At 41.6% G+C, this 24,621-nt stretch overlaps 2 protein-coding genes across 3 annotated transcripts in view; one reads left to right on the top strand and one right to left on the bottom strand.

Annotated features, from left to right (window-relative positions):
- LOC124065551 (SLX4 interacting protein) overlaps nt 1–21,334 on the top strand; it is a 31,802-nt gene extending 10,468 nt beyond the window's left edge. For both annotated transcript variants that reach the window (XM_046400994.1, XM_046400995.1), the window contains exons 5-8: nt 8,772–8,849; nt 10,226–10,314; nt 18,035–18,141; nt 18,237–21,334. In XM_046400994.1, coding sequence (XP_046256950.1) covers nt 8,772–8,849; nt 10,226–10,314; nt 18,035–18,141; nt 18,237–18,990 — 1,028 coding nt within the window. In that variant the 3' untranslated portion in view covers nt 18,991–21,334. The remainder of the gene's footprint in view (nt 1–8,771; nt 8,850–10,225; nt 10,315–18,034; nt 18,142–18,236) is intronic.
- jag1b (jagged canonical Notch ligand 1b) overlaps nt 20,599–24,621 on the bottom strand; it is a 27,110-nt gene continuing 23,087 nt past the window's right edge. Inside the window, exons 23-26 of the mRNA XM_046400993.1 lie at nt 24,287–24,526; nt 23,525–23,656; nt 23,118–23,259; nt 20,599–22,502 (exon numbers count right to left, since the gene is read on the bottom strand). Of these exons, the coding sequence (XP_046256949.1) occupies nt 22,039–22,502; nt 23,118–23,259; nt 23,525–23,656; nt 24,287–24,526 (978 nt within the window). The 3' untranslated portion in view covers nt 20,599–22,038. The remainder of the gene's footprint in view (nt 22,503–23,117; nt 23,260–23,524; nt 23,657–24,286; nt 24,527–24,621) is intronic.

Raw genomic sequence — 24,621 nt, 5'->3', positions numbered from 1 at the left:
TTCCCTGGTATAACTGTGCTGAACACACCCACATTTCTCAGAGTAATTACAGATTGAAAATGAATGAATAGGAATGGATAAGATGCTTTTAGGAATACATTTTTGTCATTTGATAGGATATGTGACTAAAGGGGCTGGTGGTTTATGGACTGTGACAGCAGGAGATGCCACTGCTGTGCAGAAAACAAACCTGGACAGAAAACCTGCTCATTTCAGACAACACAATGTGCAGACTGCCCCAGAGTTTGCCACATATTATGAATACACTGCTACTTTTTGCATTAGATTAGATTTTGTTTATTTAAACTGATTGTGTGCTATCTTGATTTCTCTTGCTCCTGGTAATATCAAAAATAATATAATATAAAAAAAAATCCTCCTAGTAATATTTATATCAAGGGTGTACTGATGTTCTACTCCACAATGGTATATATTTGTGTGGATGTGTAGAGTGTAAACCGAGAAGGCCCATTTTACACGGATTTAGTTAACATGCCGTTTCAAACTGCCAAAGCACAATACCAGATGTCATACGCCTTCTATTAGCATCGATACACCTACATTGATCTCTCCATGTGAGGCACAGCTCGGGTATGTTTTAGTCCAGTGTTTGAGGGTCTTGCTACCAGTCAGAGCAGTTAGAGGAGCTATGGCAAAGTGGTACCTAGAGACCGTTTTAGCCCATGGCGGAGCTGGTTCCTTCTTCTTCCTGTCCCTGCACAGGTGCCAGGGCTTAGGGGGAGGGAACACCTGCCAACTTGTTTCCCCATGGCCACGGCAAGCTGGAGAGGCATTTTCCCAGGCTCCCCAGATGAATGGTCACTAATAGCCGTGGGAGAGGGCTTTGCAAGTGCTGCACAGTGTACCACTGACTCCTCTTGGCAGCCCTCTGAAGGGGGCTTAAGGCAGCCTGGCCATGGCCATTGCGGGAAAAGCACAAGTGTTGCTGGATAGCTTTACCGTTGGAGAATGTGTTTACGAATGACCATCTCCCTCCTAGTAAAGAATGCGGAGGATGTGTAGAGACTGGAATGGTTAATTTCTGCACTGCAGTGTCACAGATTTTGATTTGTTTGACTTCTCTGGCTCTTGAAAGGCATACTGCTCCAAGCTAAAAAAAAAAACTATTAATGTGACCGAGACTGTATACAAAAAAACCATATAAACCATTACTTGTGTGTTGGATGTCTATTTTAGAGTAAATGAATACATGCCAGTTTTTCAGCTTCCTGCTGAGACAGTTCACAACATGACACAGAATAGTTTTTTTTTTTTTATTAACCAGCAACTTGTATTAACCCACCATTTTTCCTCTCAGTGCCACCACAGCTATTGCTATTTGTGCAAGTGGCTGTTATGTGAGGACTGGTCTGGAAATAGAGAGGCATGCCTGTGGCAGAGTTACCTGCCCTGGCTCTGTGTTACTGGGCGTGAGGCAGGCTGGGATTAAGGCGAGGGGGAAACGGAGACCTGTGACAGGAACAAAGGAATTCCAAGGCCCAGGCTGGAAATGGATCCTGATCAGAGTAGCCACTCCAGCCAGCCTGTCCCTCTCCCTGCTTGCCCTCCCTCCCCTGGGCCCTGCTGGGCAGCCCCATTCCCCCTGGTGCTTTGTGGTATTGCTGTGGCTCTTTAAATCCTTCCTGAAAGCCCCTGGCCTTACTCAGCAGCAACACATAGGACAGCCTGACTCCACTATTAACCCCCCCCCCCCTTTTTATTGCACACATAGACGCACACTTTTTCTTTTTTTTTTTTCTTTTCTTTTCTTTGTTCTTTTTTTCACATATATGCACTCTCCTCTCCTCTCCTCTCCAGGCCTCTCCTCATGCCGTCTCTTTGTGTGTTCTCACATTCTGTCCCTCTCCTTCTCTGCAGGGTCAACTGCACTCTCTTAGGACACAACCGCAATCCCTGCCATAGCTGTCACACCACACTCTTTTCCCATATAATTAAGGCCTGAGCCTGAGCACGGATCACATTCATGTGACTGTTCCCCTTTACCACAATCTGGTCTGGGAGATGGCACACACTCTCTTGAACTCATGCTAAGTGTTCAGCCTGACCAGAATGCCTTGTTTTAAGAATTAGTAAAATGTTTCAGAGGATGTCATTGTTTTTCTCTGGCCTTTGCTTCGCTTTGAAAGAAATGGCCCCATGTCATGTGCTCTTATGAGCGCTGTGGTTGTTCCTGGTTAAGGCCAGGCTGGGACGACTTAAACAACAGCAGCACAGTTTAATTGAACACATTAATGCTTTCCAGGCATTTTGTTGCGTTAAAAGTTAAAAGTGTCCAAATTCAAATGTTTTGTTGCGTTTCTTTAAATGTTTAAATAAAATTCTGAACTTTGGTCAGTTTAAACACCGAATATTCTTCTTTTCGTCATGGCCTTATCGTCCTGTTATCATTAGTCACTGGTAGCAAAACCTTGATAGAATCGCCATTTGTGCCATGGTTCAACTATCTGGATCTCTAAACAAAGGCTAGCAGATTTACAGAGGAACCAGCTGGCAGAGACTGCCTGCTTCCAATGAGACCTTGATTTGAGTTTTAAAAGGCCAGCACAATGCATACCTTAAGTCCACAAACTGCTCTGCACAACATTAATCCAAAGGAGCTTAATGCAAAATAAGCAGTTTGCATTGTCCTCATTCGAAATGCTCTTTAAATATAAACTGTGCAAGGGCCTTTAGAGATTCAAGGCCTTTTGGGCTAATTAAGATATAATGATGATTAAATATGACAGGTTGTATTGTGACTGCGTTTCTCTCATCAGATTATGTTTCTGAGAACTATATTTTTTTCCCTTGATAATTGTTCTGTGCTCCAAAATGCTCCCCACCACTTTAGTCACATGCTGCATTATGGGTTGGCCTGAGCTACCATGCTGCGGCGTATTTTGTAACTGCGATGAAGGGGTCACCCAAATGTTAAATTGAACACTCATGTGCAAATATTGTTTCAGGTGGACGTTGTGCAGGATGATAAGGCACAGTGCTCTGCTACGGCCGTAGTTACAGTTACACACAGAGAGTGATGTCCTTCCAGGAAAGCCCCCACTTACATATGGGTAACTTCCTCATGCTCTCTCATCCTTCACCACTCCACCCCTCTCTCTCGTTCTAAGCCCCAACTCTCCACCCACACTTGAGGACAGAGGGAGGGGGTCCACATCAAAGCAGAGATGTCAAAAGAGCAGGATTCTCAGGCACTGATGTCTGACTGTCCTGCTGATTTAACTCCTGTTCATAAAGGGGTTGCGTGGGAATTGCAGTTCTCCTGACATACAGTCAGTACATTTACATGCACACTAGAAACGTGGTTAATGGGATAAATCAGGTTAAGGCAGGAAATCGGAGAATGCCTTTACATGCACTGGAATAACTAAGTTACTGTAAAACCTATGTTTACATGCAGCTGGTGGGTAATCAGGTTTCTCTGCTTCTCAGTGCCATGTTTTTTAGGCAGTGTCGGTATAATGTAAGTGTATTAATGATATACAATACTGTAGCCTGGAGAGTGTTTTTCATTTTTGGTGGAAACATTTGGACTAACTGACTGAGAGGTACTAATATTTTCCTTATTATGACATGAGCCTGAATTTTAAAATAATCTTCCATTCATTTGTGGAAACCACCTTATTTAGACGTATTTGTTTCCAATTTAATCTTAGTCAGGCTGTGGGTATAACTATTTGCATAAATGGATACATTGCTAAAAGTTATCATCTTACCTTCTATCTGTTAGCACTGTTGCCACGATGATACTTTCCTTACATTCTGAAAGTATCACCATGCACATCTGCTTTTATAAATAAAATCTTGTTAGAAACACAGTTAAGCATAGATATAGGCACTTGGTTTCATCCAGTAAAAGTCTTGCTAGGTCCCACAAAATTCTTTTTGACATATTTATGATCTATTTATGGAAACCTTTTTTTTTTTTTTTTGCATTACATTATTGAAATCAGATAACCTGAGCAGGAAGCTCAGAGAAACCAGGTGCATTTAAATGCACTGATGGAAGACACTTAAGTTGTTAAAGGTCCTGGGCCCACTGTCAGCCTAAAGTATGGCTAAGGCTTGCTTTGAAAACCAGAAAAAGCCTCCTTATCAGTGCAGAAACTCACATGGATTCCTGCAAGAGTCACGACAGCAGGGCCTGCCAGGAATGCGGATGGTGAGAAGAAGTAGGCTATGTTTTCTATGGCCGTTTTAATGATCTCCTCAGGATATCACCGAAGTTAATGAAGTCTGTTCCACAGGGACTTACCTTTGACCCTGGTCTGAATGCCTCTCACCCCTGTCTTTTCCATTTTACAGTCCGAGTCACTCTGGATGCTTTTTTGGTTTGTTGACTTTACTTTCCTCTCATTGTTTTCCCAGGAAGTGGTGAAAGCTGCAGGGATAAGTGTGTGTGTGTGTGTGTGAGTGTGTGTGTGTGTTTCAAAAGTACAATATTCTAGCCTTGGCACCGGCCCTGTGGAGTCTGTGTCTTTTTTCTGCAGTTGTCTTGTGGTGTGTTACAAGATGGTAGAAGACTCAGCATACAAGCAGTTACAATATTATCTACCACATTTCTGAAAACATGGCGTGCTGGCTTGTTGACTGTTTGATTTGACCTGTCATAATATTGCTGTGCATTGGGTTTCAAAACAATTAAGCAAGGCCATCTTCTCTTGAAGGAAGTACCATTGAAACCCATTAAAGTGTCTTCTCTGCAGATGTGGGTATTGCACCACTGTGGGCCACAGTTGCCACAGAAAGGGGCCACTCATTCCCAGAGGAGGCACTAGCAAACTGTTTGTGAGAGAGAAACATGAATGTAAGCTTAGCACGAGAGAACCTGGGCAGAGGGCCAAGAGCAACTCTGCGCTGTGCAGGACGTTACAAAGTTGGAGCAACAGCTGATGTCTCAGGCCATGGCATTGCACTGGTTCCCAAATCTGTGTCCAGACGTCCCTGTCAAACTTGTCCTGGGAATTGGCAAGCCCAACCCACCAGGGAAAGCAGTGAGAATAGTTGGAGGGCTAGACACAAGGTTAAAGAGTCTAATGAACTAAATCAAAGCTTCTAAAAACATGGAAAAACATGGAAAGCCATGAATGTGCAGTGAAAGAGCCTTGGTTCCTGGTCCCTCCTGAACCCAGAACGGGCAGAGAAAACAGAGATACGGATCTGCATTCCTCTTTGAGTGGACTTCCAGAATGGGCGATGGATGGTCACTGCTTTGCTATTTAAAGAATAACAGAATATCAGATTTTTTTCCCCAATAAAGGAATGCTGCTATTATTAACTGCAACCATGCTCAGCATACCATATAGCCTGTTAATTTTCCTATGGGATTAATAAAGAACTCTATTTCAAGTGTGTTGCCTTATCTGGCATTACTATGGACTTTATGTACAATTGTTAAAGAGACAGACTTTCAAGGAGTGCAGATCAGTGATGTACTCTAATAGCATGTGTACTCATAAATCTATCACTCACAGTTGTCTTCAGGTTCAACAACCTGTACACCCTGTACAGTGTAGTCCCTAAGAATTTGGACACATTTTTGTTCTTGTGAGTGGCCATTTCAACCACCTGACTTTAATCCAACATGTGTTTCACTTGCTGAGGATTAGACATAAGCCCCAAAAGCCACCCAAACAGCCAAAAAACTAAAGCACCACTAGGGAAGTTACCAATCTGATGACAGTGTTTTATTGCTGACTGCAAAGAATTTGCAACCAAAATGCTAAACTTTATGTAGGTTTGTTTATTTGCTCAGCTGCATTACGCGTAAAAAGTATATAAAAAAGTACTATACTATGAATAAAACAGGGATGTTAACACTCACAAATTAAAGCTAAAATATGACACTAAGTGATTGTTGCAAATTCAGTGTGATGTGGTACAGAGCCAGTAAAACATGTCTCATTATCATTAGTCTTACAGACTGTGCCTATGGAGTTACCTGAGACCTTGGTTGATAAGGCAAAATGGAAATTTCTGTAAATCCCTATTTATCGTTCCCTTAATGCTGTCACATGGATGTAACAATCACTAACCTAAGGAAATCAGGTAAAATGAGCTTCTTCTATAAGAGAAGTCATACCCTGAAGTATCTTGGAAAATACCACCACAATAAATGATGTCATTAAGTATAGATTTCATTGTATTGTCATTATGGAACTTGAGAATACATAACTGTGAATAAGTCTCTAGACTGTAATAGTATCAACTGACACATTATGAAAGTGATGCACATCTAGTGCAAAAAAAAAAAAAAGCATTGTCATTTGATGCCAAGTGTCATACAAATTGAGACTGCTTTTTCCTGATTAATCTCCTTTCTATTATGCGCATTAGAGATTTGTTTTTGGTCTGTGTATGAGAAGAGAGTTTTTAATGTGTTTTCACACGTCTTCAATAAGCTGTCTGATACTGTCTCTAATGCGTGAATTTTGCTGTAGGCTAAATTTCTACTTAACGGCTTTTGAGGATCAGATGCATTCACATAGGTGCTAAACTGACTAGTGTTTTAGCCTGTCACCTTAGCAACAATTTTACCCTGTTCAAAAAATATTGACTGTAATTACTTTGTGTCGTACTAACAAATAAGACTTCATATTTTGAAAACCTTAATAACCTGTTGATTTCTTAGTTCAGTTTAATTTGTGCTGGACTTAACTTTAAACTGTAGGGATTTAATCTTGGTTGACAGATTAGATTGACCATTTAAATAATTCATCCCTCCACTCATTTGTGTATGCTTTGTGTATTTTTGAAGATATAAATAGGTGTTTGCTATAAAGTGACCCTGGTTGCCAATTCGGCCACAAGCACAGGGAAAAAGAAAGCAGAGGTAGTGCCATTAATCACTGGCCAGTGGTCTTAAGTGTTTACCTGTGGCAATTTTGTGGCAAACTGTCTCTGTAATTGTATGTCATTATCACAAGACTGCTTCTTTTTGAAGACCATAATTAGATGCTTGGAGTTGGTGCTGAGTGGACATCAGCTAACAGAGTAAGGGGGATGTTCACAGCAGCCCACTCACACTTATGTGTGGGCCAAATGCTGTGTTGTTTGCTCTGTGTTATATGCTCTAGGACTGCAGCCATTAGTTATCTTAGTAATCAAGTATTCTATCGATTATCTCAATGCTTAAACAAGTAATTAGATGAAATACTTTTGCTTTGTTAAACGGCAGTAGTGGATATAAAGAGGAGAAAATAAGACAGGTTAATGAACAACTAATTGTTCTTTGCAGTGAGTGCGGTCACCAGCTGAAAGCCAACTCTTAGTCATTCTGGTGAACAGAAGTTTTTGCCTGACACCTGCAATCAAATTAAAATGACTATACCTGGTCTACTGGAGAGTGTGAGTGAGTGTGTATGTATGCTGCTTCTGTCACAGTAATAACCTGAATGAAGCTCAGGCTTTCACACACTGACTGCAGAATTTTATTTTTGGTGGTTATTTTCTTGAGCAGAACTTTACCTCACTATTCTCTATGTTTGTCCATTTTGCAATCGGCGCCATCACTTTGTTTTCTGTGTGTCCACAGCATTGTGCATCAGTCATAATCGTCCCTGTGCTTTATATTGTTGTGTAGATTAAATGAAACTTTGAAGCAAAGAATTTTTGTCAAAGTTTTTGTTATTGAGTTACTGGAGGAATTATTTCGGCCCTGGTATTTTCATACTAAAACAGCATGGAACATATTTGTCCTGGGTGTAGGTCAACTTTTAGTTGAGGCTTGTCCAAGTTTGACTGTCAGTGTGCTGTTGCCGATGGGTGAAAACCAAAATGTCAGCTTCTTAGACACAAAGACAGCCTCGTTTTATCTTGATGCCAGTGCGTATTTGAGATTATCCAGGGAGTTCTGAAAGAGCCTAGAGTGCAACAGGTCAAGTTTTTTCTCAAACTGTAGAACACATGTAATCCCTAAATTGGAGTTAAAATGCAAAAAATCCCCACAGTTAGCAGTTAATGAGGATTTCACACGGCAACAGCAATCTGAGAAGGCCAAATAAGAAATAATAGAGAGGTGGTGGTAAAGTCAAGCAGGGTGTAATTTTATCATCACTACATCAAGAAAAGGAAAAGGGTACAAATTAGGTACTAAAGGATGAGCACGCTCTGTCAGCTTTCCAGCACTGTTGTCCTGTTTACAAAGAACAGGCGGATAGCGTGTTAGCCAGACCCTTGCTTTTAGTCAATAAATTCCTACCAGATTAGGCAACCGGCCACTTTTTCTGTCCAGCGCATCTTGCATACCATGACAAACATTCCATGACAAATAGAGCAGAGGCGGGGGCCACGGTTTCTCTGGACCTCCCAGTCTAACTTGGATGTCAGTTCAAATGAAACTGAAGGAACAGTCTCTCACACCATGAATGAATGAGTTCGGGGTTAGAGTTTGGTGGTATTCTGGCCATTAGTCTGAGCACAGGATTATGGTTAGTAGAAAATTGATGGGATGTATCTATCTGCAGAGCCAATAGTATAATAATTTATAGGAATGGGCATTGTTTTTCAAGTTTGAAAACCACCACCACATACACACACACACACACACATACTCTCTCCCCCTCTCTCTCTCTCTCTCTCTCTCTCTCTCTCTCTCTGTCTATCTGTCTCTCTATCTCTCTGACTGCTGATTGTCCTATCCAATAAAGCCATAAAGGCCCCAAAAAATATGTAATTAAAAGACAATTTTTGTTTGAGTGACTTTCTACACTTTTTTCCTCTTAACTGTTTTTCTGCTTTTTTTTTTTTTATAGGGAAAAATGTCAACCTAGTTGGCCATTTTCTGAAGCGGCACTTTAACCTCAGATGTATTTCCAAGCAGCACTATGGAGGTATGTAACCTACGTGTTTTCAATAAATCAATTTCTAATTAAATGAACTGGAAAGATATATCCCAGTGACTCATACTCAGCCAAATTTCCCACAGTAGGAGCAAGTCATCTGTGGTATGAATGTTGATTTTTCTCCCCCTCACTTGTTTTTATGTCCTGTCCCTACCTGTTCGGGGTGTTGTTGAGAACAGAACGCCATTAAGTGGTTCTCTCGAGAGGCTACTGTGAGTGGGATAGAGAAAGATTGGAGGGCTGTCTATGGAGGGCAGTGAGAATCTATCTCCATGGCCCATCTAGTGCCTGTGACCCTTGGCCACCTTTTCATGGGACTGACACGGCTCTCTTCCTGTCAGTAAAGTTAATATCTGCTCCCTAGGGGCCTGGATGTTAAGGCTGCTCTGACCTGCTGCAGACTGAGATGACGGCTTCTCTCAGCAGGCCCGTTACACATCAAATTAGACCCAGTCTGCTGGGGTCAAAGGTTGTGTAATTTGGTCCACTGAGTTAGCTGTACATAGTAATTAGGTCATATAAAAGTGCAATTAGCTATTAAACAGATAGTTAAAAGTCTTTACTCTGATTGGCTAGTTACACATTGCAAAGTGGCCAGTTTGTGCTTGACTTGTAAAGATTGTGAGGCTAAAAGTGAGTCTTTTTATAACTTTGTTAGCATGATTAAAGTGGTATTTTCTGAGGTAATACTTTCATTTCATCCCACAGCACAAAACTGTTGAAAGGACAAAATAACATACTGACAGTTTTTATGTTCTAGGTATGTTCTATGTTCTGTTATCAATGATCAAAAGTTTGTCTTGTGGTTGGCATGACAGGAACTGCCTTGAAGTCATTAAAATTACAGGGTTTATTTCATACGGTGGATAAATGTGCTCAGCACATTTCATTATTACTGATCACAGTGATCAGTTACTTCTTCATCAATATTTTAGTATAGAGTTGTTTTTACATATAAGAGGCTATGTACCAATCCATAGGGCAGCTATTGGTCCGGTTGCCTTTCCAGTTTAAGTGATATGTTGACATCAGTTGGAGTTATCGTGATATAAACCGTTTTTAATAGTATTGTTTTTGTAAATGGTCTTTGCCTTTGAAGTCTGTGAAAGTCATATTACTCCCAGGAGCCATTGTTACCATAAAATTTTCTAATATTTCATGCTGCTAACGCGGCTCATAAAGCTCAGCAATTATCTGTAAACTGCCCATTTCTTCTAGGTCTGAGGGATATTAAATACTTGGTGTTTGTAGATATAAATTCAAACCTCCACCACAATTCCCTCTGTCTGACTTTGACTCATAATGAGAGGTGAGCCTGTGTTATTAACTAGCATGGTCTGTGTTGTTTCCCTGCCTGCCTTCAGATTTGCGTGTGTTTCCTGAACGCTATGTTGTGTGTGTGAACTGTCCAGAGGATGCCTCAGCACACCATGGAAACCCGAGCCTGGCCGCAGTGAGTGCTGTTTATACTCCTCTATTTCCTCTTCCAGTCGCCTGGCAAAAAGTCTTGTATTGGTCTGTGTGTTATTATAGGGATGTATTGCCAAATTGTGCTCTCACTTTATATATGCTGATCCTCTTTATGTGAGGGATGGGGGTGGGCTGAGGAGCTCTGAACCTGCCAGCGCTTTTCAGAGACCTGAGGGGCGAAGTGAGGTGGGGACCAAAGCTGTAGTCACTGCTTCTTTGTGAGTTCCTGCTCCCACAACTCTGACAATTCACCCCAGCTGTCAGCTTTTTTTGCCAAACATGAGAATGTTCTAAACCTCAACATTAATAGGTAAAAAATGTAGCCAGAGCTAATTTTGTACATTTTAGCATTTAGAAATTCAAAGACTTTTCTGGAATTTTCACACACTAAAGATCTGTTTTGAACTAATGTGGCAGGGAACAACAAAAAGCAGGATTGTTTCTGTTTTCACACAAGCTCATTGTGGCAAAGTTGGCATTGTAGGAACATAATATTCAGCAATGTTAATATTGTCTAACATGAATAATACACTTAATATATCATATTCTCCGTTACACAGTATATAATTCATTGTTTAACAGAACTACAGCGACAGTGTTCATTCTGTTACATGCACATTGTTTGGGTTTTTAAAGAAGAATCCAGTTGATGTGATTGACTGCAACTAAAAGTCATGTGCCGTGATTGACTGGACTCAGATAAAGCCTCAGTTGGTGTATCCCGGTAAGAGTCCATGCGGTGTATATGATGTTGTACTCTTGCCCATGTCATAAGACCTACTTGAACATTTGTATTAAAGACAACTGTTCTTTAACCGGTGCTCTCCAGAGCATTCTGGGAAATGGCAAAGGAGCCTCTCACCTTGGCACTCACATCAAGGACAGACATCTCTCCGATCACATCCCATGATCAGGGGCCTTCTGTTTTTCTATGGTGTTTTTGCTATTGTTTCCCTTTGAAACGTCTCTGTACTCTCCACAGTTTGGCTTCCAATGAAAGCAGTGATTGTAATATTTTTAGTGGAGCAACACAGTCGTCAGTGAAAAGTTCAGATTGTGTAACCAATTTTCCAGTTCAAGGAGGCATTGCTGTCGATTGTGTTCCACTCCTCAGGATGTGGTTCTCTGGGCTCATACAGTACAAGCAGAGGGAATTGGAGGGTGGGAGTCTTGTGGTGGAGCTCTCACAAGCCCAACCTCGAACGTGGTTTGTAAGGGAAAGATACCAGACAGCAAGGCTAAAGTTTTTCACATGACAAAAACAATTATTTGTTTATGTCCATTGCTCTGTTCTAATTTGTCAGAAAGGGAGTGTTTGCAAGAAAATCTTGCCAGTTAAAGTTAAAAATCTAAATGGAAAAAAAGTATATGCCTTTAGTCAAAACTCTTATAAAGCATTATAATGTTGCTGTCTAAAAATAAAAGAGTCTTTGGAGTTAAATGTCAAAGTTGGTCATATATGTAAGAAAGGTCTTTTTTTTTTAATCCTACAACTCTTGACAAACTGATCCTGCTCGTCCCCAGAAAAGGCCACATATCCCCATATTTAGGGAGGCTTTGGTTTTGTTGTTAGGATTCAGTTTGTGTGACTTGTTGAACAAAAAATTTTAACCGCAGTGGAAATGTAGGCTCATCAAATTAGCAGTTCTCACAAGGTCAGGAGGTTATGTTGTGAGGGAACTAAGCTGACATCATGGTTGGCCTTTTGTCCTGCGAACACTAACATCTCTCTCCCACACTTGAGCTGTATGCCGTACGTCTCCTGTACACTGTGCTCCCTTATTAGTCATATTTCCAGCTGTGGTTCAGTCAGAAGAGGAAGATGGTGAGATTTAGTCACTTCCAGTAGTGTAGACGGAACTAGAATATCAATTATTATTGGAGTTTTGGTACTCAGGCTGCAGCTTGTAGATGTTTTAGGCAACATTAAGGACCATTAAAAGACAACAAAACTCCTTGCTAACACAAGTAAATAAAATTTGCTCTGATAATCAATTCAGAACAGCTTGCTCAGAGTGACCAACCCACCTAGAATTAGTGTTGAATTAGAAGAATTAGAAGTGTTCGCTTACGTGGTATCTTTCAGCACGTTGGTTTGTTGTTACACTCACAATGTTACTGTTTTGGTTTAGTCTCACAGCTGTCATCAGCACTATTTGCAACAGCACCAGGCATCTGTTTTCAGCAACAAGCTCCGATAAACCCACTGCACACTACCTGTCTAGCGCCAGGCAGACAGATTTATTGACTAGCTGGTGAAAATATTGACACATCAAAGTGCAAATAAACCAGATATTTCCCACAGGGGCAGTGAATATTGGATTTACTAATTCAGTAACATGTTCGCAAAAATCAGTTGATGTAGATGTAATGGTTAGCTAAACCTTCAAGCAAGTTGAAGCTAATTTAAATACATTTTTTAACTTAGGGGTATGTTTGTAACAAACCCGTTTTGTACGATATCCTGTTCAACCACAAACTGCTGGGGTGAAAAGCTTGCTGTGCCAGTTGTTCGATCAGGCAGTTTTTCTGGAAGGCATTCATAGTGTTACACTGGGGTTTGCACAAAAGTGGAAGAAGTAGTTGAGTAAACAATCAAAACAGTGAAGATCAAACCCTTTTGGTTTTCTCACCTCCACAACCAGGCCAGTCACTGCCTGAAGTCAGCATGACGGACAGTCTTTAAAAAAGTTTCTCAAATTTTGACCCCCCATTTTCATGGAAACTGATGGCAGATATAGTTTAAAATGCTGTTCAGCTAGCAAATCAGTGCTTTGGTTTGTGCCTGATTCCTTTAAAATCATGTCTGTCGTGTCTGGAGTTGAGTAAAATCCTGACATCCATCACACAAATGGGGGTGATGTTAACTGTCGATCTGTAAAGAGTATTAAGAGATGAATGTCTAGTTCATATACCTGATAGCCAGTACTCCTAGTACCTAGAACCAGCTGTTGCTCTGCATGGGTAGGGCCACTGAAGTGTTAACATGAGACTGTGGGAAGCAAATAAAAGGCAATAATATATTTTTTCTTGATGATCTGAAGATTCAAATCCTTAATAAAATTTGCTTTTATTGTGTAACGTCAGCACCAGCAGCAAGGAGGGCAGCATGGGAAGGAAGAGTGAGTGTTTAGGATTGTGGCCATTGTTTTCTAGTCAGGCACAGAGTGGGCAGCTGAGGTGAGTGGCGTGCTGGGCTGCAGAAGTTTGGATCAAAGGCAGAGCAGATGTGTTTCCAGTCCCCCCCCCTCTTCTGTGCTCTGGATGAGTCGGTGTGTTTACTCATGACCTCAGCGTGCCTCTGTTCTTCACAGCTCGCAACAGCTAGCAGCAGCACTTTCCCAAGCATCCAGTGTCTGCTGATCTCCTCTCCACCAAGGCCAAATGCATGGCTATGGTCTTTAAACCTACATAATCCATATTCCCATCATGTCTAAAGTTGCTGTCATTGATTTGCATGAAGTGAGTCCAAACAGTTAACAGCTTTTCTTAATCTTTACACATGGGTGGATCCAAAAACTTTTTCCATTGTTCTGGGATAAGAACTGTCCTCTATTTTAGACAAGTATGTGCCCATGCATGTTTGTTGACTTTGTTGCAGGGAAGATGTGGTGAGCTTAGACAAACAGGGCATGTTTCCTCTGTGGGAGCAGAGTAGGTTGAAAGTGGGGGGGTGGAATTTGTGGACTTGTTTCACGAACATCTCTGCGGGAGGTGTTTCTGCCCTGACAGTTAAATGGTGTTGTTGTTTTTTGGTGCCAGTTTAAGGATTTTGTATACTTAGTTGTACCATCACAAAGCTGTTCAAAGGCTTTGCAGTGGAAAGAATAATTCCATTTTTATAACTTGAATAGTTTTAGGAATTCAAGCATTTCAAGTGGTATAAATCATTATGCTGTTACAGCTGAGTGAAAAGCTTTATAAGATGGCATCTTACTAGTTTGATGTGTGTTAGGAAAGGTATAAAGACAGAGTATCCCTAGAACAAACAATATGGCTTCCACTGTGGAAGATCACAAGCAACTATGGGTTGATGTTGATCCGAGCTTTCCATGTTGCCATGTTTTCTTACTTGTCATCTTGAGGTTTTTTTTTTCCTGGTAATTTTCATGTTTCAGTTTCAACTAAAGTTTGCAATGTCTCCATGATGATTGCGAATGGTCTGTGACCTCTTAATCCTTACAAAACCCATGGATAAACTAAAAAAAATGCGTGGTCATCAAACTACAAAAAAGCCTGTTATTCTTGGTTCCTAAAAAACTGAATGTTTTTTTTCCCAGCAAAATTGTATTGTACAGATGAATGACAGTAGACTTTTTTGTAGACTATACTGAGTGAACCTCTACTATCTGTCAACATTGCATAATACCATGCTATGGATACCGAGAGAGATTTTGTCATCCCCTGCAGCAGTGGAGTATTTTAGACTACTCACAGAATATTTGTTCATATCAGTGCATGGCTTTCAAGTGCAGCTGCATTGAAAGATAACCTGCATAATCTTCATATCTGTGTTTCTACCTTATCTTGGATGGCTGAGAAACTGTCCATTCCCTGTATTTTATGGAGCCAGTAGTTTGTTATCTTTTTGAAGTTGTTTCCAGGAGTCATTCAGAGTTAGGGCAAGCTATGAGCATCTGTATTTCTGTCCTTTTAAACCAAGTGATTCATTCTCTCTGCTCTCCTTGCCCTTTTGCCAGGCTTATCTCTATAATCTGACTTCCAGATGTGCTGTTTTGTTGCAGCTCCCATGGTGGAGCCATGTTGTTTTGGAGGCTCTGGGACTGGGAAGGGTAATCTTGGTGTACTTTACATGTTGCATCACAAGAAGTATTTTGCAGCTTTGTGTGGGGGCGAACAGACTGTCTGGCGGCGGCAGGGGGGTTAAATCCTTGTTGCTCAGGGAGAGGTGGTGTTGGTGGCGGCGGGTAGAGGTTCTTATTTACCGCCGTCCCTCCCTCCTGTTTCATGGGACGCTCTCCAGCTATTGGAGTTGGCATCATTCCGTACAAGATTAGGCTCCCTCAGTTCCCACACAATACCTACTGTATTATCCACGTAGCTTGTGATCATTTTTAAGTTTATTCACCCCCCCCTTTCTCTCCCCCTCTCTCTGCACATCTTTAGTACTTTCTTCTGTAGTTGCTATATACAGAATGTCCAACCCTTGGATCCCTGGTGATAATAATTCATGCAACATCTCTCTCTCTCTGTCTTACTTTCTCTCTTTCTGCTTTTGCTTGCTATGAATATCCAGCCTCTTCCTCTCTTCATTCTGCTTCCTTTCCATAACTGTATTCCTTCCCTCCCTCCCGCTCTCGCTCTTTTGAAGTCATGCCGACAGGAACAGAAAGGCACTAAACTTTCCCAGAGAACCTCCCATTGGCTTCTTGTTGATTTTACTTTCAAGTTCATTTTCAAACAGCATTTATTCATATTAAACAGTTGAGAATACATATCAAGGCATTACAATGCAAATGATGGCACCCACATCTTTCTCAGAATTGTTGTTGTTGGGGTGGGTGTGTGAGTGTGTAGGCAAATCCAAGTTTGTATGTGTGTCACTGTACCAAATCCAGGGCTAGCTCTGTAGCTCTGGATATGAAAGGACATGAAGCCTGAACCTCTGCCCACACTCTAACATGACTCCATCTCTACACAAAGGGCAGCCTGTGGAGAACTTCCTGTGTGAGGATTCTTGTGTTTGTGGGCATGTTGAAGAGACTACTGAGGTCAGGCAATGTTACTCTGGGGACTGTCTCCTCTTTTGTTGTACTCCCCTCAAAACACTCTCTCTGTCTCTTATTCATTATTTAGTGTCTTGTCCTTTGTATCTTGTTCTCTCCAAATACATCCTTGTTGCCCAGCCTCCTTATTTACTCCCCTTCCTCTGTCCACCACACAGAACAGAGTCAAATTGCTGGGTCTCAACACTCAGTGCAAAGCCACAATGCCCCAGCTTGCCCTTACAGCTTGGGACAATTACGTCTCCCCGCTTTATGTTTCGAGTCATATGTTGTCACTGTTATCATGACATATGGTAGAAGATGATTTTTTTTTCTCTGTGTTCACAGCAACTAGTGGATGCCAGAGCTTACCGCATTGACTTTCCCCATCTTAGAGTGCGCATTGATCATTATACCAACCAGTTTATGGAATAGTAATGATCTGAAAAATGGCTGATATTTAGACATAGAGGCCGCAATATTGAATTTTCCAAGATTTAACTTCTGTCTGGTTGTATTTTCTCACTCCAATAGTCTATAGAGTGTTTTTAGCCATGCTTGCGGCATGGCTCTGTGATAGTAGTGTCAGTCAGTTCACCACTTTGGGTCAGACTGAAATATCTTAACAACAACTGGATTGATTGCCATGAAATTTGGTGCAGGGCCTGTCTGTGTGGAGTTTGCATGTTTTCCCTGTGCCTGTGTGGGCTTTCTCTAAGTGGATGTTTATACAGGAGGTTTAAGCTTAGACTAGTCAACTAGTCTAAAAGTAAGAAAATACTCAAAAATTAGCATAATTTATTCTATAAGGTTAAACATTGCAGTAATGTAAGTGACCCAAAGCACAAAAGTGCCAGCGGACCCATGTGGTGTGCTACATACATTTAGCTTGAGAAGTGACTAAAAGTATGTTTATAAAATAATAATAATAATTAGTTTATTAACGGGCTATTATTTCTGGTGTCGACTAGTGAGGACAGCAATGACGGACAGCTCTTCACCTGTGTGCTGAACATTGTGGTCAAACAAGTAAACTTCAGCTCAATTTCTAAAGCAGAGCTACTCTGATGTTCTCCCACCAACCCCTGCAATGAATTAATTTGCTATAAATTGACAAGCTCTCAAGCTTTAAGTTCTGCTCAATTTAGTAGCAGCGTCTCCTGTTCTCTCATAAATCTAGAATCTGTTTGAGGTCAGCCAGGGAAAAAACTATGATTTACCTTCATTAGTGGCCTGTTGAGGGCACATGTTGGTGAGATCTAATCTTTGGCCTCTTCCTTGTTCTGCCTCAGAGAGTTCTTTTAGTATGTGGGTATACTGAACTTTGAAACCGGAGTTACAGAAGAGTTTCTGTAAAAAGCACAGGTGTTCTTCTTCTTTTTTTTTTCTTTTTTGCATTTTTCTATTCACAAGTCTCAGTTATATTTTTCCTGTCTCGCTCCATCATCCTTTTAAATGATCCATCTTTAATCACTGTTTTAACTTGTCACCATGGTTTAGTAATTCTGCCTCAAGCTGCAAGTATCACTCCAAGCCTCAGACACCAGAGACAATGAAACACATCTCACACTATAACAAGGCGGTGATTATTGTCTGCAGTCTTTGAGGTGGTTGCTTTGGACAGTATTAAATGGGAGACTAATTCATTGGACCAGCTGGCGCGTTACTAAGCGTCTCTAAAGGCATTATAGAAAACATTCCTCTTGTACTGTATCATAGTTCAAATAGTGAGGCAAAAAGACTCTTGGGAATCCAGGAATCAGATGATAAATTTATTTGAACTCTGTTTACTGCATTGTATTATTTTGCCTTTTAATTGTATTCATTATATTATCATTTTTACAGCAGTGTTGTGAATGTTTTTTGATTTCCGACAATGCCAGATGATAACAGCAGTCTGCTGTGGAGCCAAATATTTCCAGGAGATGCCAGTAATAATATTTTTTTGTTTACACCAATTCTGTTTGTCCTTTCTAGACTGAGCTGAGTGAACAAAGCAGATCGGAATATTTTTCCAAAGTGGGAGAAACTCAAGAACCTTTTAACAGCCCTGCAAAAACAAAGAAGACTGTGCTTCAAAAGATGTAAGTATGATCTAATGTAGAACCTTCCAACCGCGCCAGCCATTGAGGACATTCAAGTATCTGTTCATATTCTCTTATCCTTTTAACTTTTTCAGAGCCAAACAGGCTAGTGTCCAGCGAGAGTGCTATGGCTCTGGTACAGGGGAGCAGCAGATTGACCATTGGGCCTGTCCCAAAAACCAGACAGAGGAACTTAGTGCTGAAGAGTCAGAACTGGGTTCAAAGGAGACTGTGTCCAGCTCTGGACAGAAAGCTCTCAAGGTGCCTTTCGCCCCTGCGTTAGATGAAGTTGTGGGCCAGATTGTGACTGCTCTGCAGCTGGGCCCGACCCTGAAGCAGCAGAGCGAGAGCAGTCCTCCAGACAGCATCAACCCAAATGGGGCCTCAGTAGTTTTCAGCCAACATGAAATCAGTCAGGAGACCCGCAAGAGGTGCAAGCTGAGCAGTGTAGGGGAAGACCCTCACCCGCAGAGGGCCAAGAGGACGTGCCTTGGAAGACCTCCAGCCACAGTTCAAACTCACTCCACCGAGTGGTCCACGCAAACATCCAAGCATGACCTTCCTCCAGCCGAAGCCAAGGCAGAGTCCAAGGCTTTCCCAGTCTCCGAATGCAAGAAAACCACACTGGAAGTAGAGCTGCTTACTCTAGGGAAACGGGCCCAGAGGCTCCCCCTCACAAGCAATAACACGGCACAGACAAACCAAAACAGGCTGGCCGCAAGTCTGAGAGGCCTATCTGTCAAGCCTGCATCCTCAGGCTCCTCTATTAGTTCCAGATCCACACTCAGAGAGGAGGGGAGTGAAAATGTGCCCAGAACCTCGAGATTACGACGACTGAAGAAGTCCTGAGGGGGAGAGACAAGTTACGGTAAAGATGCTTGACGCCACAAAGATAGAGATGATTTTGTGTTAGACTACATGTTTACCCCATGCAGTCACCACAGATGACATGCATTTGTACACGTGTCACAATTTACTACAATATCTATTGTTTTCACATATGTTGTGCATACAGCTTCACAGACACACAAACACACAGGTCAAATACTGAACATATTGTGGCAATTGATACATGAGCGTTTGAGTTACGCTTTGTCAAATACTTGAAACAGACTTTGCCTCCACCCATAAGTAGTGGTGGTCAAGAGAGGCTCGCAAATGAAAGTCAAAAACCTTTAATTGGAGTTTAGATTTGGTTTTGTGTTAAAGATTGGGGATTTCAGACAGGCAGGAGCCATGCAGTACGTCATGGCTTTCAGTCTGAAATACTGGCTCCTACGTGTCTGAAAACTGTCCAGCTTCCCCACTGAAGCTCTTGTGTGATTGATTGCTCTTTCCAGATTTATTTCATCACCTCATTCTCAAAAATGTACTCTTGTAGTTAGATTTCATTCATATACAATTTTCAATACTTAGTTGCTAAGCACCTTTACTGTATCTTTAAATTTGTGGGTATTGTGTAGCTTTTAAAATGAACTTGATCCAAATATGTGTGGGTGTATGAGCAGTTTTGAAATATTAGTGGTTTTATTTGGAAATAGTAGGACGTATACAGTATCACAGGTTAAAATGTAGCTGCTGTCATCACTCCGTGTTCTCTCTGGGCCAGGGAGAACATGGAGCAACAAGGGGACAACAGTCACTTTTGTAAAGCCCAAGACATTCCATTGCATGACATGATATTGCCTTATTTATATTTTTAATTTACTGGAAAGACATTTTATTACTTAAATAAATTTGTTTTTGCCAGGAAAAAAAAATGCTTTGAATCTTTGTGGAAGGATGCAAATAGGCTGATAATTTTTTTTGCATGAAATAACGTACATGTCTGCACATTGTTTTGTTCACACACAGTCCAGACTGGCTGATGCACATGGCAGTCTGACAGTGAAAGTCTGTCCAACAACAGTGATCTTAACAAACCAGCGCTTCTCTGTTCCCATTCCCTGTCAGGGTTGTAACCTGAGATGACAAGCTGAAGCCAGTTCTTATCAAGACAGACACATTATGGTGGATGAGTGAAACTGACCCAGTTCTTTTAAGTACTAATATGTTTAAGGTTTTTCTCAAGAGGTGTTGATAATCTTTCGTCTTGACTTTAATCCTTTTAAACAGATTCTGGAGAGGAATAAGTCTTAAAATCACTTCAGCTCTACAATATAGGCTTCTCCAGGCCTAGTCTGAAAGGTTTTAGTTAAGCCTGCTACTTAAACCAGACCAACAAGGGCAACATTGTCTGAGGATCATGACTAGTGAGGGCATTTTTGTCTCCAGGATCGACTTAATACGACGATGTCTTGCTACAACGTAATTAGCTGTAAACACATTTGGACTGAGACCTTCCGCAAGTCTATGATGTCTCTCCAGCAGCGGTTCCCACGCCAGCTGCATGAGAAGTCTTTCATATGCTCTGACATGTTTGGCTTGATGCATCACAGACAGACTCTTCACTCGCTCTCCAGAACCAAGACAACTTTAATTCTCTTTTCATACAAAATATTTAATAAATATGACTTTCAAAAATATATTGCCAGATCAACACAAAATTCTCAAGTTCATAACACAAAGTCAAAAATAGGACAAAATGTTGCCATGATCTCAAAGGGTTAACAAATGAGATAAAACATGTTTGTCTTTAAGAGCCTCATTAAGAAAAAAAAGAAAATGTGCACAGAAACAAAGCAGATTCTTGCCAAGCAAGGCAGTGTATTTCATCTGATTCTACAGTGTTCCCATTGCCCCCCTACTGTTCAAGTACTCATGGTCTAGCTTATGATATTATGCTGACTAAAGCAGATGGGAATTCTGGCGTGTCATATTGATGTGATTTGCCTCGCAAGCTGGTGAATTTTTACAGTCTTTGAAATGTGTCAATGGGTTAAACTGAAGCTGGTGAAGGATTTTTGTTCCCTTAAGTATTAATCCATTAGTGGCAAGCAATATGTCTGCCACCATGTCCATCCCTCGCAGCAGCCGTGATCTTTCATCGTCTTAACCTCACTTGCCTTCTATCAAGGTCCTGGCAACAAATAATGAAATGTCAAATGTGTGAGGAGAAAAAAAAAAGTTTTTCTTTCAGGCAAAAAGTGCCCATCCTTTGTCCTCTTTGAAATTTGGCTTTTATAGAATGCGTTGGAAAAAAAAAAGTCATTGAAAGAAATGGTAGGCTTCCACAGCTGTCAAAACCTTCAAACTAGACAGAACATATAAATAAAAAGGAATGATATCTTAAGGCTCTTGATTATTAAGTTAATAAATCAAATATATACAATGATTAATAAAAAAATGTACATATCTACATGTTCTAAATTGACACATAAATTCTTCATATTGGCAGCAACTGCTGACATTGAGCCCTTCCCTCCCCTTCCCCAACCCAAAATAAAAATAAATAATAAAGTTGATCTTTTTTTCTCATCTGACAGTTGCTTGAGTCTAAAGCTGAAAAGGCACTTTCTCCAAACGGAACTAGAAAGAATTCAAACACATACTAAAAGTATTTAGCTCTAGTGTTGAACACGTCGGGTAGTTTTTAGTCATTGTACAACAATTACACCCCTGGAGCCCCTTCTATGTGTCCAGTAAATGTTTTTTTTTGTTTTTTGTTTTTTAAAAAAGGGGGTGGGGGGGATGAAATGCAGAGGAGGACACTTTTGCAATTAATTCTACAGTGAAATGTATACCAGTGCCTTGTGTTTCCAGCCAAACAAAGCAACTGTCACTGCCAGTGTAAGCCAGCTTGTCAAAACTTAAATTAACACGGGGAATATCTGAAAATACTGAGGGGTCACGAGTGACATGACAGTTTACTAACTACACATGCCAAAGCTCCCCCGTTTCACCCACCACCGGGGTGTGAAGGCATAAGGCTTGGTTGCACAGCAACACAGCTGTCTGCTATACTATGTAGTCCATCCTGTTTATGCTGTTTGCTGTCTCCAAGTCTCTGTTGTCCTGTTTATTAGTCCAATTAGGATTTTTGGATGTGGAGTTGGGATTGGAGATGGGTGTCTTCTCGTCTCTCTCCACCAGTGTGTATGCTGGCTGTTTGGCAAAGCGGCCCTTCTGTAGGTGCCTCTCCTTGTCATCCTCATCCCCCTCGGGATGATTTGTCCTTATTTTGGCAATGATGGAGTTCTTGTTTTCATAGTCTTTGATGGCCACATGCTTCTCTATAGGGTTCTTGATCTGGTTAAGCTGCTCCCGCACATTGTTGGTGGTGTTGTCCTCAGAGCCGGCAGCTGACGTCCCGTTGTGGTTGCTCTGTTTCCGCCGGCGCCGCATGCACCACAGCAAAATAGAGACCAGCACAAGGACCCAGATGACGATGAAGATGGAGCTGAGGAGTGGCACTAGGTAGTCTGATGGCAGAAAGATGACAATCACAGGTCAGAGATTCCACCAGAGTGAAAGAATGATGTCCCAGTTAAACAACATATAAAAAGGTTTTATTGTAGTACTGCGTCAAGTTTGCTAAATCATTAGCATGCTTTTGCCAGTGCAACCTGACCTCTGAGCCCTGAACAGGGAGGAGGCTGCTTCTATTTGGCTGTGGCGGCAGTCTGCTGTCGCTGTTTTGATGAATGGTGGACACATGTGGGAGTCTTACTAGTCACAGTCCAGCCAGTCACAGTACGAGCCAATCTAAAGCCACACAGCCAAGCAGGTCTGCTTTTTCCATCGAAATGTTGGCTAGATTCTACTTAAGCTCCATTACAACTGCCATTAGATGGCAGACCTGGGCGGCCTGAGTTATACAGGAGGTTAAGATTATTTTTCACATTTTTCTTGGGTGCTTGGCATTGCTGTCATATTCAGGGCTTGGCTCTATCTCATCAGACCTTTTTTTTAAAAAAAAAAAAAAAAAAGCAAAACAAAAATAAAAAAAAATCCTCCCACCCATTTCTATGCATGCAAGTGTGTGCAAGTCTGGGAAAATTCACAGGCAACAGCAAGAGTTTAAAAGCGGTTCATACCAGTTTTGCTGGGGCTTGGCACGCGCACCTCCACGATGGAGGTGATGATTGTGTTGTTCCCATTGCGTTTGCTAACCAGGTCGATTATCCTGTCTGTGATCTCTTTAATTGGGCTCCGATCCAAACGATGGTCCTCGGTAGACTACAAATGACAAGAAGAAAGTGCTTTTGAAATCTGTTGGTTTAGGTTTAAGTCCTAGCTCGTCTGCCACTGATTGTGTTTACTTGCTGTCAGCTGATGGCACAAAACAACCAAACCTAAATCCAACATACCCCATCAGAACATGTCTTAAAGCAACTGAGAATGTACACTGCACTATAAATCAAAGGGGATTTTTTTTCTTTTGAGTATGCGCATTAATAATAGAGACAGACAAACTTATGGCGGAGTGGGAGGAGGTACTTACGATGCAGACGTGGATCTCGTTGCTGGCTGAGAATGAGGGGTCACAGGTTATGGACACAGAATGCTCCAAGGAGAAATTCTTTACTACGTACAAGCGCCTCAGCTGCTTACACACATCCTCCACAGTCAAGCCCTGGACACAAAGAAGAAATGAAGCAAATGTTAATACATTCTGTTGGAAAAGCAGAGGGCAATCAAAAAGAAAAAAGAAGAGTTAGGCCTGCATTGGCAGTAGGTCCAGCATGCTATCTGGTTGTGATCCACCTAATTTGGATTAAAGACCACAGACTCATATGCTTGTCACTATCTGCTGTCATGCTTGTTAGGGAACTGGCGAGTGATGATCCTATGTGGTGACAGAGTCGCCAGTGGTCCCGTTCAGCTCAAATCCATATGATCCTAAAATTAATCTTGCAGTGCGGTTGGGTTAAGAGGGGATTGGCATGAGTCGACAAATCACGAATGTCTGATTCTCAAGAACACCAAAACTTGGATGCAGTCGACAAAAAACAAGGAGAGAACAGCAACAGATATCGCCACATTTTTTTCCTCGCTGGAACACAATTAGATATGTGACTAATTTGTCCAGGAGTCTCAGACTAGAAATCCTTTTTCCCAGGAGGGATGGGCTGAGCACTTCTGAAAACCTGATCTTTCACAGGTTTTCAGGCTCCCATTCATTTAAGAGCAGTGGAGAGGCATGAAAAATGACCCCAGAACCTTTTAATTCGATTTCTCCCTTTCTGGTGCCTAGGTAACTCACTCGAGACATGGTTTCCTTGTTGAAGGTGAAGGTGATGTTGGCGCAGCTGTTGTCCTGGTAACTGGAGCTGGGGTGGCATTTGGTGGGAGGCGGGGGAGGGTTGGAGCGCCAGCACTCGCCAAGGCCAATGCAGGGCTTCACAAAGCAGTGGCCCTCCCTGATGGGGACGCAGCTCTGGCCTGAAGGACACCCACCTCGACCTTTGACACCCAGTTGGCATGACGTAGGACCACACCACATCTGGAGAGGAAAACATGATGGGGAAAAGGTGTTACACTTTTGTTTAAATTAAACAAATATGTACAGGTGTTGATCTTTTCTAAGCCACATTAGTG

The sequence above is a fragment of the Scatophagus argus genome, chromosome 10, assembly GCF_020382885.2.
Source record: "Scatophagus argus isolate fScaArg1 chromosome 10, fScaArg1.pri, whole genome shotgun sequence".
Taxonomy (NCBI): domain Eukaryota; kingdom Metazoa; phylum Chordata; class Actinopteri; family Scatophagidae; genus Scatophagus; species Scatophagus argus.
The sequence above is the reverse complement of the archived record's forward strand: the minus strand, read 5'-3'. Positions and strand labels throughout refer to the sequence as shown.